The sequence below is a fragment of the Charadrius vociferus genome, unplaced genomic scaffold, assembly GCF_000708025.1.
Source record: "Charadrius vociferus isolate BGI_N301 unplaced genomic scaffold, ASM70802v2 scaffold147, whole genome shotgun sequence".
In the NCBI taxonomy this organism is placed as follows: Eukaryota; Metazoa; Chordata; class Aves; order Charadriiformes; family Charadriidae; genus Charadrius; species Charadrius vociferus.
Genome location: NW_009649570.1, coordinates 1,387,095 through 1,407,263, shown reverse-complemented (window position 1 = coordinate 1,407,263; position 20,169 = coordinate 1,387,095). Strand labels below are relative to the sequence as shown.

Here is a 20,169-nt window from a genome sequence, read left to right as displayed (position 1 = left end):
GCTGGCGGAAACGTGCCTCTGGGAAAAGGGGAGGAGGGCGAGAGGCGATAGGTCGCGATAGATCGCGATGCGAGTGCGTGTGACAAACGTGTGGTCGTTCGTAACCTTTCATACCACCTCCTCAGGACATCAAACCGGAGCGCATGCTTGAAAACCATCCAGTATTAATAAACTGTCCAGTTCTTTTCTAGCCGTAACTACCAAAAAAACAAAAAAAACCCTTGTTTGTTTGTTTGTTTGTTTTTTTGTTTTTTTTTTTTTTTTTTTAATGATGAACGGCGTTGCCAAAAGCCTTTTAAAATGGGTTAAAGGCGGCCGAGCTGCCGGGCTGAGGAGCGGCTCTGCTCACTCTGGGAAACAGCATCTTCGGCAACTGGTGCTGGGAATAGAGACGAGCTGCGATGACACCGGCGCGGCTGTGGTGGACGACGCCGGCAACGTGCTGGGGGAAGCGCTGCACTGTCAGAAGGAAGTCCATTTACAGTAAGAATATACTTCTCTCCGGGGCTTTTGCCTTAATCGTGATTTTACTGTTATTCTTACTTGCAATATTGTCCATATAAAAAGCCTTCTCTCCTCTAGAAAACTCGGTGAGAAGCGGGTAGGTGTAACCCATCTCTTGGGCTGCACCACGTTCTGCTTGAGATGTTGCGAAGGGTGAGGAAAGGAAAGCTGTGGATTTCACAAGTTTCCTCCAGGATTTTCTTTCAAAATGAGACATTACTTATCGAGCTGGAATTAAAGATGAAGTCGTTATTACTCCTAAAGCCACCAAATGTCTCACATTTTTTAAGGGAAAATTAATCAAATGGTGGGTAGGTACACGAACTGGCAAGTGAGGGGTTGTGAGTATTAAGTTACAGACGTTGTTTTTGAACAGTGTTGAACAGTGTGATACATTTAAGAGTTATATGTACCAAAAAAAAGGACAAATTACAGCCTTTTCTGACCTCCCAATGATAATTGCCTTCTCTTCAGTGCACAGATGCCCTTTACGCTAAACAAGGCATTTGCAAATGTAGTAGGGAAACCAGCAGGATGCAGCAAGGTTGAGAGATGTTTGAAATCTATTTTGCTGCCATTCTATCTGTCGCAAAACACAAACGTATCGTAATTCTTTTGGTTTTTACTAGAGCAGGTGGAATAATTCCTCTGGTGGCGCAGCAACTTCACAGAGAAAACATCGAGCGAGTAGTGAAAGAAGCGCTTAGCATCAGTGGAGTTTCTGCACGTGACCTTGCAGCTATTGCAACTACAGTGAAGCCGGGACTTGCCCTAAGCCTTGACGTGGGGCTGCGGTACAGCCTGGACCTGGTGAACAGGTACCAGAAGCCGTTCATACCCATTCACCACATGGAGGCTCACGCACTGACCATCAGACTGACGCAGCACGTGGAATTTCCCTTCTTAGTTCTTTTACTCTCTGGAGGCCACTGCATCTTGGCGGTAGCACGAGGAGTTTCAGATTTCCTTCTGCTCGGACAGACCATAGATATAGCACCGGGTGACATGCTGGATAAGGTAGTATTTCCTTACAGGAGTGAGTCTAGATTTTTCTTCTTTTTATTGCAGTTATACTACATAGTGGTAGTATTATCATCAGCCCGAGGACAGTAATACAGTGCAATATGAGCTTTACTTAACTTTTTTTTTTTCCTATTTTGAAATACCATAGATATAAGACACAAGAGGCTGTTAAAAATCTATGCATAGCATCAGTTGTAACATACGTGAATTAATTACATTTTCAGCAAATAGACAACATAACCAAAACTGGTGTTGGAAGTTTCACTGACACCCGTTATACAAATGAGTTTGAGAAGATTGATAGTGATGTTTTAAAGGATGCTGTCAGGTTTAAAACAATACATATTAAAACATTTCTTACCATTTTTTTTCTGTACAGTTTGAAAAGCCTGGTTTGGCTTTCAGAATCTTGAGTTTTCTGTGTCACTGAGTACAGTCTGTAAAATTGGCCACTTAGAGTTTTGTTCTCAAACACAAGTGGAGTTTTTAAACAGTATTTGTGTATACTAATTAAAAAAATGAGGGGGTGAGTGGAGTCAGAAAGGGGATTGTCAAAACCAGCTTTGTTCCTGTTTATCTGGTAATAACAGTATGGCAGTCCATGTGTTTCCTATAGCATAAAGATGGAGTAATTTATGTTGCCTGCAAATTTCATTGATCCTTATGTTTGCCCAAATTGTTCTAGGAAAAAAAAAAAAATCCAGCTGGTGTATGTCTTGTCCTTATTGTGCCCTGTTTGTAATTTCATGTTGGATTGGATTTTGTGGTGTCTAATTTTACTCCACGGACTACAATACAGTGACGCAGTTACAGGAGGAATTAATTTAGCTCTCTGTGCCGAGTCTGTTGTTTATTATCTCCGCAGGTAGCGAGGAGACTCTCTGTAAGGAAGCACCCAGAGTGCCACGGCATGGCTGGGGGGAAGGCCATCGAGCACTTGGCTCAAACTGGAAACCGGCAACAGCACTTGTTCAGACTTCCCATGCAACAATACCGTAACTGTGATTTTTCTTTTTCGGGACTTCAGAACCTTGTCAATAAAGCCATTATGCAAAAAGAAAAAGAAGAAGGTATTTTGAAACAAAGTCAGATACAAACCTTGTTTCTGATGACCTGTACTCAGGAAAACCCATGTGACCATACATTTTTATAGGTATTCAAGAAGGTGCGATCCTATCCTGTGTTAAGGATATTGCTGCTGCTGTACAGCACGCAGTGGCTCTTCATATTATCCAGCGGACATATCGAGCCATGCTGTTCTGCACAAAAAATAGCATATTATCATCAAAAAATGCAACTTTGGTGGGTATACATTTTTTTTCCCTTTTTATATTTGACTGTGTAACATCATTTGAAGATGCAGACGTCTTGTTGTACTTTCTCCCTTGACAGGTGAGGAAGATGTCAGTATGTATTGCATTGTTAAAATACCAGAATTAAAGTAATAGTCATACACGTATTTACAATTAAGTCTTTTGTAGTTTGGCTTCAAGCTATAAAGAGATTTTCTTACCATCTAATCTGACCTTCCATAAAAATCTAGGCCACATAATTTGACCTAGTGCTCCCCAATACTTGACAGCTGTTAGAGTTAAAATGTGCTTTTATTCAGGAATCTCTTAGCATAATAAGCTCACTTATCATACTCCTTTCTGATATGTTTTTGTCTTCATATATATGTTTTAATCTTCAAATGCGTTATTTACTGCTGTCTTCAGAACTTCATCTGATAACCTTTTTTTAAATAGGAGTGTGACCCATCAGTACTTTTAAGTTAATGCCTTTTTTTTCTTTTTGAAACTGCTGTCAGGTTTTATCAGGAGGAGTTGCCAGTAATCAGTATATCCGAAAAGGTCTACAGGCTTTGGCAGATGCAAATGATTTTGCTTTTCTGTGTCCTCCTCCAAGACTCTGCACTGATAATGGTGTTATGATTGCATGGTAAGAGTTGTTTCTCTTTGCGTGTGTTTCTATAATGTTCTTTAAACGCTGACATAAGAGTCAAGAACTTCTGTTTATGCTGACTGGACCACATGCACATGTTCAGATAGTTATGACATATTTTTACATAATTGCTTTCTTGCTTAGGAATGGCATTGAAAGGTTACGTGCAGGACTTGGTGTTCTATGTAGTACTGATGGCATCCGCTATGAGCCAAAGTAAGTGACTCAATTCACAGTCTACTTCTTCACTCTTCACCATGGTCAATGAAAGTGGAAGGAGCTGTAGACTAAAAGGAGGAGCAGAAGCTGATGAGGAGTGTCTTTGCAGTGCATATAAGCGTTAAAAATTACCAGCGCTTCCTATGCAATGTAGTTGTGAAAAACAAATGGTAGTGTCTGGCGTTTATGTTTGGTTTAGCTCAGAGACATACATAATAACAGTTCTGTGTCTTTTCCTATTATCATTGTGGCATAGGAAAACTGGAGCAAATTAAGCTGTAATACATTCCCCCTAGCTACTCATTCACTGTAGACATAAATCAAAACGCTCCGAGTCAAACTGTGCATTCATAATTTAAAAAAATAATTTGACATATAATGTCTGATAATACTGGGTTTTTTTACTGATAATACTGATTTTCTTAACGACTTGTTAGGTAAGACTTGTTCTATGGATTTAAGTAGATCCGAGGCTTAAGGCCAAACAAAATTCTAGTATTTCAAAAGTACCAGCTGGTCTTAAACTTGACATTTTTTTCAGTTTTTTCCCCTTTCCATTTCCAGGCAAACAGACTTGGAAGGTCTCGGGACAAAAAAAAAAAAAAGTTTCATAGTTATCACATGAAAAATGGTCAAATACTGTTTTTCAAAAATAACTTATTTTATTCAATGAGATATATAAAGTACTAAGTTTTATTTGCTGTAGACTGTACATTCTTTAAGATTATCACAGAGATACCTGTCAATTGCTAGCGTGTCTCACATTCATCAGTGAGCTGTAAAATGAATTATCAACTAAAATGAGAATCTAAATAAAACATCCCCAAAATATGGCTTTGAAATCACAGCTGTGTTTCCTGAGTTTGGAATGGCCACAAATGTGCAGACATTTCCTCAATGTAAAGATGTTTCTAGGTACGGCTTCATTGCAATGGTCACACAGTCTTACAGTGCGGGGAATCTGCAAAAGTACTGTGACTCCCATGCTCATTGTAAAAAAGGTCTGTGAATCTGCACATCTGTGTGATTTGGCAATAATGTTACTTATTTTTAACAAATACATCATTTTATTATCTTCTAGAGCTCCCCTTGGAATTGATATTTCGAAAAGAGTTGAAGAAGATTCCATCAAGGTGCCAAAACTAAAAAAGAAGATAAGATGGTTGGCATCTTAAAAAGTAACTTAGTAAAGTAAATGCACCTCTAAATTGTTCAATAAAAACTGCTTCAGTGCTCTTACATTTACTGACCGTACCTGGTTTACAAGTGTTGAAAATCACCTCTCAGAGAAATAAATGCTGTGTGGTATCACCAGAATGATTCCAGTTACTGTTTCACAAATGTCTAAGAGTTCTAAGTATTAATAAAAAAAAATAACTAAAAGTGCATTTTTCTGATAAATGTAAACTTAGGCAAATGAAAACATCTTCATTGCTTACACTTATAATAAGGTGTTTATATATTTATAATATATACCATATTATAATTTATCAATAGAATTCATATAAGGTTTATAATTTACACTACGTTAAAAAAATTCATACCTTCTGTGATTGAAAAGTTACAGAAAGTGAACATGAGAGCACAGATTTTCAAGAAGATCTCAGTGTATTAGCTGTGCCACTACAACTGAATTTCAACAGTACCTAATTCTCTGCTGCTGATGTGAGAAGCCTATTCTTACTTACACAAAATTAAATTTTTGGGGTATAGGGCTAGTGCCTTTTAATTTTGTCCTTTATTTTTTTTATAAACAGCTCAGTAAAGCTAATCATGGTGTGAGCTGTTAAGACGCAAGTTGAGTTTTGATGTGAATAATGGGTTATTTGACCTTGCCTTTTGATAATGAGTATAATACACTTTTACAGTATTATTCATTACAATGGTATTTACTGGAAAAAACACTTCAAGTATTAAACACCTCTTCAATAAGACTTTTCTAATTTGTAATGCATATGTTTAAAATTGCCTTCATTTAAATACAAACAAGTAATTGGGATTTGTGGGACAGTTATAAACAAATAAGTTGCCTGGGTTTTTTAAAATGTTTTAATTATTATTTTTTTTTAACTTGAGGGCAAGATGTAACAAATTAACAAGGTATGTGCATTATTTTTTCTCCCATACTTAGTATTTGGAAGAAGGTTAAGATTCGTCATTGAACAAATACCATTGGAAGAATACATTTTGTTACATACCATTTCTGGAGTCTCATTTCATGGGATTTCAACTACAAGTAATTTATCCTTTGGTAAAGTAATTTATCTGTATCATTAAGTAGTTTAGCTTCTTGGTAAAGCAATATATAATTTAATAAATTTAACTATCACAATTCATAGGCCCTATCCAGCCATATGTTTATACATCTGGCTCATCAATTTCAACATCAGTGAAAGACCTGAATTTGTGAAACAGTGAGCAAAACCTCCCCCCCCCCCATTACATCTAATCTCTCAATTGCCCCAGTTTTTAGTGCTGGTCATACCTTCCTTGGGATCAACGAGCCAGTCAGTATTACTGCTCAAAAGTTGCTCCCTGCTTCCAAACTTTCAAAACAATGAAGAAGAAGAAATCCCTAAATACCTGTGTTTTCTGATACAATAAATGCTAATAAAATCCAATACATATTTTCCATCAGGAATGCAGCCTTATGAACTGGACTGGTTCCAGTATGCCCCAAGCTTCCCAAAATTACTGCTGTTTGGACCAGAGAGCTTGATTCTAACACCACAAAAACTTTCTTGTGTGATACTACAAATACGGGTAACCAATCACTATCATGTTTATCTCATCTCAATTAAGTGTTTGAGAGTTAACACAGCAAAAATGATTTTTATTTCCAATTAAAAAAATACTTAAAACCCTTCCAAAACAAGTACACCGGAACAGTGCCCCAAGTAATTGTATTAAAGACTTTCTGAAATAGTTAAGTGGACACGTCTTGTCACAAGGAATTAGAAATGCTATCGTGACAATTTCTTGGCCTATCTCAGTAAATCAAAACAGATTACACAGCTGAAAATTTGTGCTCAATGAGTAGATATTGATGGTGTTTTGATGAACTGTGATTATAAAGCACAGAAGGTCTTGAAAGGTTTGCATCAATGTCTCATTCTGTACATTTTTTTTGGATTTGTGGCTGAAAATTGAAAGCACAAAAGGAAGTGGTGAAATTGCAGTTTATACTGTTTTGAAAGCAGCTGCTAACACTTCTGAAAACCTACTTAGAAATATGACCATCTTTTTTTAAAAAAAAAATCAACAAAATAAAATTCAATAGACTAGTACACTTAAAGACAAGCAAATACAAAATACCAACTAATAATAATAATGTAGATTTGTAGGACTGTAATGGAATAAAATCCAATATGAGTCAACAATGTAGTGCTTAAGAGAGGCATATATTTGGTCTTTATTACAGGAAAAACACATAAGAGACAAGAAATACAGGGTTGCAGGGTTGGGTTTTTCTGCTGCAGTAAGAGGCTGACCACAACAATGAAGGTGATACACTGCAGAATTCTCAGTCTATTAAAATGTGTTATGAAACCAGTGTTCAGTTGTTCTTCATTGCAGGAAGGATTAAAGTACTTAGCTTCATTTCCAGAAAAGGCTTAAAAAACTGCTAGGAGAAGCTTTCTATTTTAAAGAGGAGAAGTAACAGAGCATGTTACCTCTTGAAACAGATTCCTCAATCACTGCATGTTACGTATTAAAATAACTATTAGAATGCTCTGCAAATACTTCATTCTTCACTCAGAACAAGGCTGTAAATTAGATGACCTCTGGAGCTCCCTTGCAGCCCTACACTGCTGTAATGTATATATGCCTTGTCCTCATTGCTTGTTAACCTTCTGGATATTATTAAACCCCATAAAATGTAACCATTTTACATCATGTCAGGAGTCATTTTGTTTTAAAAGTATAGTCAGTAACCCTAACAGTCAAACGATTGGTAAGATTTTAAACCTAAAACTAATTTAATCTTGAAATTCTATCTTCATGGAATATGTTTGGATAAGTTTTAGAGTAGTTAGTACAATTGAAAACATTTCTTGGAATTGGATATATCGATAGCAAGATGAGCAGTCTTACACAAAATAATACAATCACTGCCTCCTACAGGACATGTCACAGTACTCAAATAAGGGAAGAAAAAAAATCCAACTGCAGTCTCTGTTTGTTTACAATTTAAACCTTGGTTTCATAGTGCTTTTGTAAGGATATTTTCACATGCTTGAATTTAAAGCATGGAAAAACCCAAGTTCTTATTTTGATGAACAATGATGTTTTTCATTTGTTTCTACAGAACTTTTGTTCATTGTTTCCAGAAAAAGTAACTGCGTTATACAAAATAAATTTTTTGCACAACATTTAGCCACCAACCCTGTATGTTGCCAGCAGCTGCACTATACGTACAGAACTTTAATTAGTATTTGACAGTGTGTCATTTAATCTGTTAAAAAAAACCCAACAAACAAAAAACACCACCAAACTGGAATCAAAATATATTTTATTAAGCTACAAAAATCTATTCCTCTCAAACCTTCATAGTATAGTCAGCAATTTCAGTTAAGTAAATGCCAATCTGAAATCAGAAAGACTATACTACAATATGAATATTACTGTGCACGTTCCTTACCTCTTACAATCAAATTCCATCATTGGTATGGGGTAATGTTCTCTACCTGGTATATCCGTGTCAAACAACTGAGCCTTATAGCCTGATGTAAGACAGGCAACTTACGAGAAAACAGTTACTAAACCAGCTGTAAGGGTTGTTTATATCAATACCTAACTGCTTACACCAATAAAATGACCAATAGAATTCACAAGCCTTACCAACGATCAGCAATCATGGAAGCTGAAGTACAATTCTGATTGCATTTCATTTAATGTTTAAAAGTGCTTTTGGTTCTTTACACAGATCACTTGCATGCGCCACAGCAAATTAAACCCATATCTAATGAGAAGCATCCCTCAGGGAATAGTTTATACCATCTCAGGTGAATCTGTTTTGATCATTCTTTAGACAACTATTGTGCTGTCCAGAAAAGCCACCTGAAGGCTATGCTGCACTTAGGGGAACGCCGTCCTTATCATTAAGGTATCTTGTGCCAGCTTGTACGGTTCAATATTGGCAGCAAATATTTTTATAGCATACTCATTTGAGAAATAAGTAGAACACTGTATTAGCCTGGTCTATAAGAACCGCTTAGATAACCAAGCGACAACACAGTCTAGACAAACCTATTAACTCCTGGAGCAAGCACGTTTTTCCTTATCTCTGATACTAATTTTAACCAAGTACAATATTCTCTCATAGTTTTATTAGCTGTAAAGACATACACATGCATACATTACAAGACAGACAGCAAACTAGAATCGTGATCTCTGATGGAACATCCTTTACTGACAGAGTACCGACATCAAACTCAGTTCTCCATGGACATAAAAATGCTCATGCGGTGCATATTGAAAATGTTGATATTTGAAATTTGGTCCAAAAAAACCAAACAGTGCCAGTTCTCTTTCAGTTTTAACTCCACAAGATATAAAATAATGTGTTTTTTTCTCTTTTAGAAGTCACAATATTTAAGTTATATAAGTATTTAATATATAAAATATACAAGCATATATAATTTGAACATATAAAAAATCTACAAGATATCTAGAAGATACAAAAATATCACTGCCAAATTTTAATTAAAAAAATAGTAAATTTACAGTTTTCTTACTAGAATATGGCTGAAGATGTTTACTTAAATTTGCATTTTCCACCTTCTTTTTAAACCCCAGTAAAAATGGAATCAGAGTTCATTAATATGAGGTACTCTATATTCCTGCAGATAGCTGTGATTTTTTTCCAATTATTTCTTCAGAAGATTTTGCTGAAGAGCTAATCTCTGCTGCAGCCTGGTCTGGATTGTATCTTAATAGGCCTCTGTTGATCTTATCACTCACATCGGTGAACGTATTCACCACATACATTTTCATGTAGCTCAACTTGTATAGTGCCAAGTGTCAATTTAAATACCATATTATCAGCATATTGCATAAAGACTTTTTTTTTTTTTACTGTACTGTTTGGGTTTTAAGTTGGATCTTCATTCATATATTCATCATAGGTTCCCTAAAAATCAGGTTTAGTGGAAATATCAATTAGATCTGCAAAGCGAGGAATGAGTAGAAAAATCTAGGTCAAATGAAACATTTTAGAACACTATTGTTGCCTTCCATAAAAATGTTTGTGCCACCTAAATGTAAACGTTATTCTTAACTTTTAAAAATGTATTTGTAAGATGCACTTTGCTGTTGCATCTATAACCTGATAGTATTTTTATTACTACACTAGGAATTACTACTTCTAGGGAAGTTAGAATGTTAAAAGTCTCTTTTGTCTCTAACACCACCTTATTTATTATATAGCAAGGCAACTGATTTTAAATCTTAATTATAAAGATACAGCAAATAATATAAATAAAACTATGTAGAATGTTAGGAAAAAAAAAATACATGCACATGTCATGAATTCTTCAAAATACATCTCTTAAGCCTGGAGCTCTTGTTATTCTTAAAGAGAGCTTCCGAGTACTGAGGACCTTTGAAAATCTGACCAATAACTTAAATACCACAGTGGAACCTGAGATCTTTTGGAAATGTGTTGATTTACAGTACTTCATATCAGCTTATAATTTTGCACAAGATCCAATGGTCTATATTTTTTCAAATAATGATCCCAGCTTTTAGGAATCCCATGTATAAACTATGTGCAATATTGGGTATTTTTTTTAATAGGAATGTTTTTGTACTCTCCTCCTGAACAAAAGTCTAAAATTATTTACATCTGGCTGGGTTTTCCCAACTGTATTAATGTTCGTTTCAAAGCACTAAGATCCAGACACATTTCTCTTTGGGTATGTATGCCCCAAACTTCTACGATTTCGTCAACACAGCTCAAAATTTGTCCAATTTCTGTATCAGCTGGAAGAATCTGACAAGAAGTACTGTGATGAGATTTTGCATCTGAATTGATGGAAGGTTTAAACAGCAAATTTCAACAGCTAAATCTCACAAAATCCAAAATGATTTTTCACATTTCCCTTAATATCAGAGGCCTCTTAGTTTGGAAAAGAAACTATTTGCCTGGGTACAAAAAGCACAACTTTTTTCCCTTAGGGTCCTAGGTGGCACGTAACTTCTAGGAACACTCCAACACTACCACAGAGATAACAAATAATGAACAATAGTTGCATTTCATCAGCCTAATTTTCCTCCTGGTTGAACCTCCACCTGCTTTAGCGCATGATGCAAGAACTCTTGCAAACATCCCAGGGTAAGGTACTAGGGAGTCCCTTCCCTCAGAGCACCAGTAAGAAATCTGCCAGTGCTTTGAAGCAGTCTGAAACTTAAGGTTTTTTAATAAGTATTTCTTTACAGACTTGAAAAATTATTTTGAAAATCTACTTACACCCCTAGAGATACTTTGTAGGATTCAATATATTATGCTTCATATGAAAAGGGATTATTTTTTTTCTGGTATGATTTTTACTTTCTCTACTTAATTGGACAAAAATAAAAACTAGAACTATAAGACAGCAAGTTGAGTACTAAGCTCTGACCTTACCAAAAACACTGGTGAGCACATATCCAGTTTTTCTTATGTTAACTTTGCAATCCTTCCGTACACAATTAGAAAGACAAGCTAACTCAAGCTTCTCTTCAGATGAAGTGCATTCGTATTTCTATTTCAGCCCCATTAATAATCCACATACTTGCCCAGAGTGCCCTTGTTTTTCCTTTTGAAAGAGGTATCTCTTTTGTTTTGTTTAAAAGAGATCTTCCTTGAAGTACACAATGGATGCTTTGCAACTTTGGAAGTAAAAGTAGCAGAGCTAAACCTAAAAGTAGAGGCAGCAAGCTAGGGAGCCAACAAGGGACAAAGAACAGCCTGGGGGGAGCTTCCCAGTTTCTCTGGCAGCACAGGCAGCCCCAGGCTGGGGACCACCAACTCAGCCCTACAGAACTGACCAAGGACTGGGAGGCTGCACAGGATGACCCCAAAACACCCAGGGTGTGTGTGGGTTCTCTGTTTCTCAAGTAATGAAAGGGCAAGCATGATTCTTGGAAGGCCGACCTCCAAGAGGTAACAAGGCCAGAGACCCTCAGCTCTTTTTGGTTCTGGCAACCCGGGCCAGCTTGTTACCACACCCTCCCTTCTAAAACCATAACCTGAACCCTTTCCTAAAGCACAGCTGCAAGACCAACCCTGTTCTACAACAGAGGAAAATCTACTGTACTGAATTCTGTATACGTGACAGATTCAGTATGCTTTCTGTGACACTGACATTGGTTAGGAAGGGTGGGAAAGCCAACCTCTGGCTATCTTCTCTTCCCCAGAGCCCGGTGTTCCCTTCCCCTCGAGGATGCATTCATAGTGAGTCTCCAGTACAAGCACACATCTACATGTACTACTTTGACGATTAATAATAATGTCCAAATGTGTAAAAAACCAGACCAAACGTTCTAAGAAAACTCCAAAGATTTACTGAATTTGCATATAGAATAAAAGCAACATCTCAAGATGTAGCTTTATAATTCATCTACTGAAAATAACTTCAGTCTGCTGCATGTGTCAGATGCTTTTTCACTGTTGCTCTCTAGTTTTGCAATCCGAGATCCAAACTGTACAGCCCTTTTGGGCAAAATGGTCGAGGCTGTAAGGCCAAGCTCCTTGGCTGCAAGGCGCAGAATCAATTTCTCACCAACTCCTCGAGGTAAAGTCAAGTCAGCTTTTTCTAAGATGGGCAGAGAATTGAGGAATGACACAACATCTTCATCAAGAAAAGGAAACCTGAAGGAAAGATGTACATTGGGAAAGACCCTTTAAAACTTCATAGAAATAGTCTTGTTTTTTCCCTTTACCACATGGAAAGACTTCAGAGTCTGTGTCCATTTCTAACTACAGATGTACCTTAAATGTTAGTGTCACAGTACTGAGGCAAGTCTCCAAAGCAGTTACGCTGTCTTGGAGAAAGAAAACATAATATATGTTTAAACTTAGAAGCCTGAAGTTTTCAAAACTCAAGCAAAGTAAGAACAAGCATCAGAAATGCTGGGTTTATACGAAACAAAAAATATGAAGAAAATCAGAAAATACAATGGAAGAGCAAGACAAGTTTTAAAGTAAAACTTCTCAAGGTAACTTCTAAGTATTTAAAAATACTGTATGGAGCTACACTGTAACTTTGAAACAAAAATATTTACACAACAAATTCTGACAATATTCTGAATTCCAGGCATTCATATCTAATCACACGCATGATTAACAGCATTGCCACTGCAACTGCTAAACTGAAAATGTGCAACTAAGAACAGATTTGGAAAAACACTGTCACAAAGATCACATGAAAAGACCTTTTGTGCATCTGAGTGGCCTCTGCTACTGGACAACACCTAAGGATTTTTTTGCAAGTTGGTGGTAGCATGGAGGAACTAAACACAAGTAGGGTGATTCTTTAACTATTCTGACTTAACAGCCAAGAAATATAGTGGATATTAATCATGCCTTTACTGCACGAGAAGCAATATGTGGCTTCTACATGACATTGTCATTCTCCAAAGTCACTCCCCAAATGAGCGCACCAGAACATTTCAAAGTTGTGCAGAAGACTGTTCCACTTAAAATGATAAAACAAACTAGATTGTGACTATTTTGACATACGTTGCTGCTTCTTAAAACTTTCAGAAGGAATTCAAGTTGCTAAATTTCCTTAAGTAACTCTTCCACAGTACTACAGACCCCTTTTTAAAATACAAAACCAAAAAACCCCACAACACGGTAAATATTAATGAAACTGCAACAGAACTTAGAGACAATAAAATGCATACAAGTTTCAATTAAGCTTTCTGTTGGAGCGTTAAAAGCAGACTCTAACTGGCAAAACCAGTTTAGCTTCATGTTAAAACAATAATACCTGGCTTCTTTTCCGTGATCACCAATAATCCTGTCATCTCTACCAAGATTTCTAGAAGAAATGCGATCTAACTCCATTTCAAGTTCTTTATTCAGACCCTCTAAGCCATATTTTTGGAAGCAAACACGATGTCGAGAATACCCAGCAAGCTGTTCATCTGCTCCAATTCCTGTAAGTACAACCTAAGAAAAGAGAATAAAAGAAATATTTCTAAATATCTATGCAAGCTAATAATATGTAACAAATCTTAAATGTTTAACTACATCCTAATACATCTCAATAACTTTAATACACATCTTGTAAATACATTACCTGTCATGATGGGATGTGCCCTACACATTTACTGAACCTGAAACAGTTCCCAATACAGTCACTGGAAACTTGAAGTAAGTTCACAATCAGACCTAAAAGTACACACAAACATTTCTACCGAGGCAAGGAAAAAAACCCTAAATAGTGTTGTGTGCATCACAAATACACCAGTAGCTTTGAATAATGTCTTTGTTAATTTCTTTTACAATAAGCAGCATTTGTTAAGCACCAGCCTTTACCAAAGAAATTGTTGCTGCAGATTATGCAGTATGTCATAGGTTCTAAATAGTCATCTGAATGTACACCCAGACTATTATTAATTTACCAGCTACTAGCCTAATAACAACTACATAATAGAAAATAAAACCGTGTCATATTGTTGTCTACTCAATGATAAGCACATAAAATGTTATCAAAAGAAAAACACTGTTACATCTGGTGCATTACTGTGCCTCATCAGCAATTTACTACTGAAGTGAAAGTCTCTCAACATAAACAGTCACGTGTGTTTTACTAATCTGAGAACAGCTAGTGGTCAACTAATTTTTTACCTGTGCACAGTAGTAAGTAACTGATGAGAGAATGACAATTTCACTTTATGTTTTATTAACTCATGACCCATTTCAACATATTCCAGACCTAAAATGAATTTGTATGTTGTGCAAATCTGAGATGCACATCCTTAAATAGATCAGTCAACTAAATCAACTGTGTTCTACAGCAGTAGCTTTTACACAAATTATTGCATACTGCGTTTATTGTTGGTGGGGTTTTTTGTGTTTTTAAGATCCAGCAATCAGAAGAAAAGCAATAGAAACCTCGAAAAGCAAAGGCAGCAGTGAACTGCATACTCCTGAAATTAAATAGTTTATTCTTCCCCACACAATCTATCAGGAAATGGGAAGTGAGAAATAAGAATCAAATTCCCAAGAAAATAATCTAGTTACTAAAAAGATTTTACTTGAAACTACATAGATGAAAATAAGTTACAAAACCGAACAAACTACTTTTTGTAGCTCTGTCATTTAATCAGATGCTTAATTACAAAAGATTCCAAGTAGTCATCTTTTCTGCCATTATTAATTGTGATTTTATCATATACTGTGTCTAAGTACCAAGCTAGTAATTTTACAGCCATTGGGATGCTGGTACAAAGCAATATTACTTAGTACTTCATTAATGTTTATCTCTAAATTTATTAATCTATACAATTTGGATTGAACAGCAGTTACCCACTACTGGAGTTGAAACACTGAAAGTGATAGATGATTGTTTTTATTTTTCTCCTAGTCACACTGTTGCTTGTTCAAGCTTAATGAAAAGCCATACACATTACATGACAAAAGAACTGAATGCAGTTTTTAACTCCAGGATTACACAAAGATTACCAGGACAGAACTATTTGATATTCTGCCACTGAATTTCAGAAGCCTTATAAATATTAAGGACCCCTGCTGATTTCTGAAAACACATAGCTGTTTTTACATTCACAGGTCAAGCATAAGGCAGAAAACAATCAGTACCTTTGCAGGACTTTTATATGGTTTCAGTTCTCCTTGGTTACTAATAAAACCCTCTCCTCTAGAAGCAAACCAAATTGCACAGCCAATGCTGTCATCCAAGACTGTATCCAGTGGATAAATTAAGTGCTTAATGCATTGTTGTCTCATTTCTTTCAATTCCTCTGGTGTAATGTTAATTTCCACAAAATTCCAGGTTCTTGAAGGGTTAATGGCTTCTAATTCTTTCAGTCCTGCTCTACCAGTGATTCTGTCTGGAACATCAAAGCAAGGTAAATGAGCACCAGTTTTAGCATCAAGATCTTTACAACTTTCTTGAGCACAAAGCGAATCAAGCTGTACTTTCTGGTTGGTATGTTTTTTAGTGGTACCCTTTTGCTTAGCTTGTTCTTTTAACATGAAAGCTACATTGAGAAGATCAATTGGTTCCTCCAAAGGTACATGTTTATCAGCAAGGGATGCAATAACCATAGAATCAATGCCACCAGAAAAGAGCACTGCAATGTGTGCTTTCCTATTAGACGTGCTTGGAACTTCTTTTGTTTTCTGATTTTGTTCTCTAAAGAGAAATAAAACCCGTCTCTTCACCGCTTCACTTAAAACATCAATAAACTGATGGACAAATTTTTTCTTGTGCTCCTCTGCAAGAAATGCTTGAAGGGTTTCTACAGAAAGCATATGGATAATGTTGCTAGTATTAGTGGCTGAACATTCACCTGAAGCTTCAGAAATTGTTTTATTTAAGGGGATAACTGGTGCTCTGAGACACAGTTTTGATTCATTCATCATGAGACGTATGTGGTTCGGTAAGTCTTTTGAAATTTGGTCCAGAACATTAATGAATATTTCTTCTACTGCTTTCTCTGTGCAGCTGTACCTCCATGGAAACAATGTTAAACACAAAGATTTAGTTGTTGCACAAGCTCTGAGGTCAATTTTGAAAATTCCAGATGCTGGGACTTCTTGCCATTGGTTACCCAATTCAGAATAAACACTTACAGATGTGAGACAGAAAGCACTGTCAACCTCATTACTGAATTGCCAAAGCAAACTGCGACGACCAAAATAATCTCTACCAAACCATAAACTGTGTGTAGATGCTTGATAATAAATAAAAGACCATGGACCCTGAAGTGATGAAAAGAGTGACAAAATGTCCGCTTCACTACTGCATAACGCAAGATGATGAAACATTACTTCAGTGTCATTCTCCAGATCTTCTACATGCACTCCATTGAAAATTTCTCCATTCCAAAGAAAAATATTGTTATTGGCATCTTCCAGAGGCTGAGGAGTCATCAGACCCCTCAAGTGAAGTACATGGCCAGAAAACAGACACTCGTAAGAGGGATCAGACACAGTTTTTGTCAACTGTTGGCTACTGTCTGGTCCTCTTCTTCTAAGACGGCAGAGGATGTCTTCATTAAAGAAATCATGAATAGCACGCTGGCTACACAAGGTAACAATGCAACAAATACCACACATTGTGACTTTGAACTCAGACGGACTATTTCTTGATTTTAGTCTTTTCTGAATTTTCCATCTCCTGATGTGCCTTCTTTAATTCATCTAACGTATCTGTGTAAGAGAAAAATACAAGAATAATGAGTTTCTTAAACTGGTAAGTTTATGAGTGAGTTTATGAGCAGTTAAGAGTCTAAGAAACTAGTAACTCCAGCCACTCATTCAATTAGAGAGAAAAAAAACATGAAATGCTAAGTAACAAAAGTACTATGTTTGTGTTACATCAATACTATAGCTCATTCCTTTTTAATTATACAAAGATCATGAGTTTTTTTGTTTTTCTCCCAAAGAAAGTCACATTGCACGTAGAAGAATTAGGGAAACGGCCAACTATTGACTATGTAATCAGGATGATTTACACATTTGTGTGTAAAATAAGAAAAGTGAACAGTCAATTAAAATGACAACACTATGAACTCAAATCAAAGGAAAGAAAATGAAAGTAGCAAAATATATTTCTAAATTTACAGATTTCTAATGTTTGTTCAATCAACTCTCTTTATCATGCATTCTCCTACCTTCATAATCCCACAGATCCATTCTTTCATCTACCTAAATATTTCCAGCCTAACATCCAGTTTAACTTGTCATTATTTTCTTCCTACTCACTCCACACAATTTTTAGACTTTTTTTTTTTAAGGGACAAAGAGCTATACAGCTTCCCAAAGCTGAGAATAGCGACTCCTCTGTGGGGCAGATGTTCTTACTCTTCCCACATCTTCAGCTCTTTTAGCACATCCATATATCAAGTGGAAACACTTTAACATTTATTCAATCCAGAAAAAACAGCATGTGCCTGAAGTCTACTTTGTATTTAATATATAGTTGCCAGGTTTTAATTATTATACACCTTTGAAATCATTAACAGCTACCAATACACCTTTTAAATAGCTAACTATTTGATCAGCTTGATCAAAATTGATCAATTTGATCACTGCAAACTTACTTTTGCATTGAGATAGTGTTTCTGTTCGGTCTACAAGGAAGAATATGTTGCTATTGGGTTGCTGCCTATAAACTTTCTGTAAAACAAAAACAACACTGCATTAAGTCAAAGATTAAAACTCTGGCAACCACACTGCAGCAGAAGCTGATGCAGGTTCACCGAGATACCCCTTCACTTTTATGCCAGAAAGATAAATTCTGCCTTGACAACACCAACATTCTAATATACCATCAAAAACATTTCATGATCAATCCATGATTATTCTGCATTTCTCTTTTCCTCATACATGAGGGATCACATTCTATTTTAAAATACATACACATGAAAAGTGAGAATACTTCATGAAGTCTTCTGATCAATTCAAACATCTTAATGAAGTAACTCAGATAAAACATAAGAAGGCAAAAACCCCCAAACCATACCATGTTACAGTATACAAGCGTACATAATCAAATAATTTGGAGGACAAATTATTCTCAGAACATCTGTACTAAAATCTGCATTAAAATAAATTAAAGACAGAGTGCCCTGATTTTGTTTCCCCTCTTGTCTCTATGCTTATTTCTCTAAGGCTAAAATGAAACAGTCAAAAGCAAATTTGTAAATACTTACCCGGTTCTTCTTCAAATTAGAAAGCTCATCAACTACAACCTTCTGCTCTTTAATCTGAAAGGCAAAAGATGCATCTCAATTTAATTATTAAAAATAAGACACTGTATTATAATCCTGGTGATGAACATGCTTACTGATACAGCTACATGCATATATAGTTGCTGTTCTCTGAATGGACCATTGAAGACGAAGTAGCTATAAAAATGAAATACTAAATAACTGCTCTAGAAACGGGTTATCTTGCACGGATTGATATTTCTCCTACCCTTGAAAGCAATCATCATTGGGGACCCAGAGTACCTCTAGCTATTTATAATCAGAAATCATATTTTTGCCCTCAGAAAAAAAGAAAACATGCAAACAACTAACAAATCATCAACTAATTTTAGAAAACAAAATTTAGCATGGTATCTACAGTAGATTTTATAATCACAGGTATTCTCTAAATTCAAAATGAAACCAATAAATCCCCAAACCTCCTAAAACTGCATTAAACGCAATGGAAGTCTTTCTATTGCTCTGGAGTTTTGCACAGACTTCCTTAGTGGGATTTACCACTCTGTTCAATAGCACTGGCAGAGGTGGCAAGTATTCCCATTTTCTTTTACAGTGACAGCAGTCAATGCTAAAGAGCAATCAGGGCGACTGTCATAAAAGACAACAAATAGAACAAAATCTGGTCAGCGGGCACTTAATGCCTTTTGTTAGAAACAACACAGTTTTCTTTGTTGTTCTTTTGTATCTCCTGGAATTGGTGCAACAGTCGAAAACTGCCACAGAGCTAGGTTAACCAAACTGAATGTGGCATACAGAAAAGACATGTTTGCCAGTAGCTACATGAGTATCTTATATTTACAGTTCCCACAGACAAAACAGCAGTGTCATCTTTTGCTATGGACTAAACCAGCCACTTAAGCGTAACAGAAATTACAACATGCAACACTGTTATGTCCTTGCTTTACATCTTCCCAAGCAATGCCACTTAAGCGTAACAGAAATTACAACGTGCAACACTGTTATGTCCTTGCATCTTATGTCCATCTTCCCAGGCAACCAAAAATACCACTGACTTTATACAATAGGGCCACATGGAAACGAAGTAATTTTTTGAGGGAAAGAAGTTCCATAGAACTTGAGAGATTTCATTCTAAACAAAGCTACTGGCGCCACGGAAAACAGAGCAGATTTATGAGGTGTGCCGGCCTCTGTGACTGAAATTCCTTGGGACTTTTTCAGCAGACACAGCAGAAGTAGATACTACAGAGAAACACCTCACTGCGATTCACCTGACATTTCAAGCTCAACTTGGAGCAGTAAGAACCAAAAAACTAATTTGACGAGAGAGCTAACAGCGACGCCGACAAGCACTCGCTACACGACAGACGCTCTCCTCCGAGCCCTACAACGAGAACCCCACATCACGGGAGCCCCGGCTTCCTCACAGGACTCTCCCTACTCATCTTCACGCTGGCCACACCCGAGGTCACAGGCTTCGCGCCATCCCCCACCCCAAGGCAGCACGGCCCTGGACGAGCCTCAGCCCGCCCCACGCAGGCGACAGCACCGTGGGGATACGGATGGGAGGGG

General features: G+C 36.6%; 2 protein-coding genes across 2 annotated transcripts; one reads left to right on the top strand and one right to left on the bottom strand.

The window, feature by feature from the left end:
* The first annotated feature begins 271 nt into the window (after positions 1–271).
* On the top strand, positions 272–4,899 carry OSGEPL1 (O-sialoglycoprotein endopeptidase-like 1). Its single transcript, XM_009890132.1, has 7 exons — positions 272–483; positions 1,134–1,521; positions 2,393–2,597; positions 2,681–2,829; positions 3,338–3,468; positions 3,616–3,687; positions 4,772–4,899. The coding sequence occupies exons 1-7, from the start codon at positions 272–274 to the stop codon at positions 4,863–4,865; spliced, it is 1,251 nt and encodes a 416-aa protein (XP_009888434.1). The 3' UTR covers positions 4,866–4,899.
* A 7,315-nt stretch (positions 4,900–12,214) lies between these two features.
* ASNSD1 (asparagine synthetase domain containing 1) lies at positions 12,215–18,637 on the bottom strand. Its single transcript, XM_009890131.1, has 5 exons — positions 18,583–18,637; positions 17,971–18,046; positions 15,503–17,077; positions 13,668–13,849; positions 12,215–12,544 (listed from the first exon to the last, which is right to left on the bottom strand). Exons 3-5 carry the CDS (start codon positions 16,982–16,984, stop codon positions 12,283–12,285), a joined length of 1,926 nt encoding a protein of 641 aa, XP_009888433.1. The 5' UTR covers positions 16,985–17,077; positions 17,971–18,046; positions 18,583–18,637; the 3' UTR covers positions 12,215–12,282.
* Positions 18,638–20,169: the final 1,532 nt, after the last annotated feature.

What these genes read in the sequence shown, in the direction of transcription:
- OSGEPL1 (XM_009890132.1), top strand. Translation starts at nt 272, where the DNA reads ATGAACGGCGTTGCCAAAAGCCTTTTAAAATGGGTTAAAGGCGGCCGA. An exon ending in CAGAAGGAAGTCCATTTACA is followed by an intron (nt 484 to 1,133) that starts GTAAGAATATAC and finishes GGTTTTTACTAG; the next exon opens with AGCAGGTGGAATAATTCCTC. An exon ending in GCAAAAAGAAAAAGAAGAAG is followed by an intron (nt 2,598 to 2,680) that starts GTATTTTGAAAC and finishes ACATTTTTATAG; the next exon opens with GTATTCAAGAAGGTGCGATC.
- ASNSD1 (XM_009890131.1), bottom strand. Translation starts at nt 16,984, where the DNA reads ATGTGTGGTATTTGTTGCATTGTTACCTTGTGTAGCCAGCGTGCTATT. An exon ending in CATATAAAAGTCCTGCAAAG is followed by an intron (nt 13,850 to 15,502) that starts GTACTGATTGTT and finishes CTCTTTTCTTAG; the next exon opens with GTTGTACTTACAGGAATTGG. An exon ending in GATCACGGAAAAGAAGCCAG is followed by an intron (nt 12,545 to 13,667) that starts GTATTATTGTTT and finishes TCTTTCCTTCAG; the next exon opens with GTTTCCTTTTCTTGATGAAG.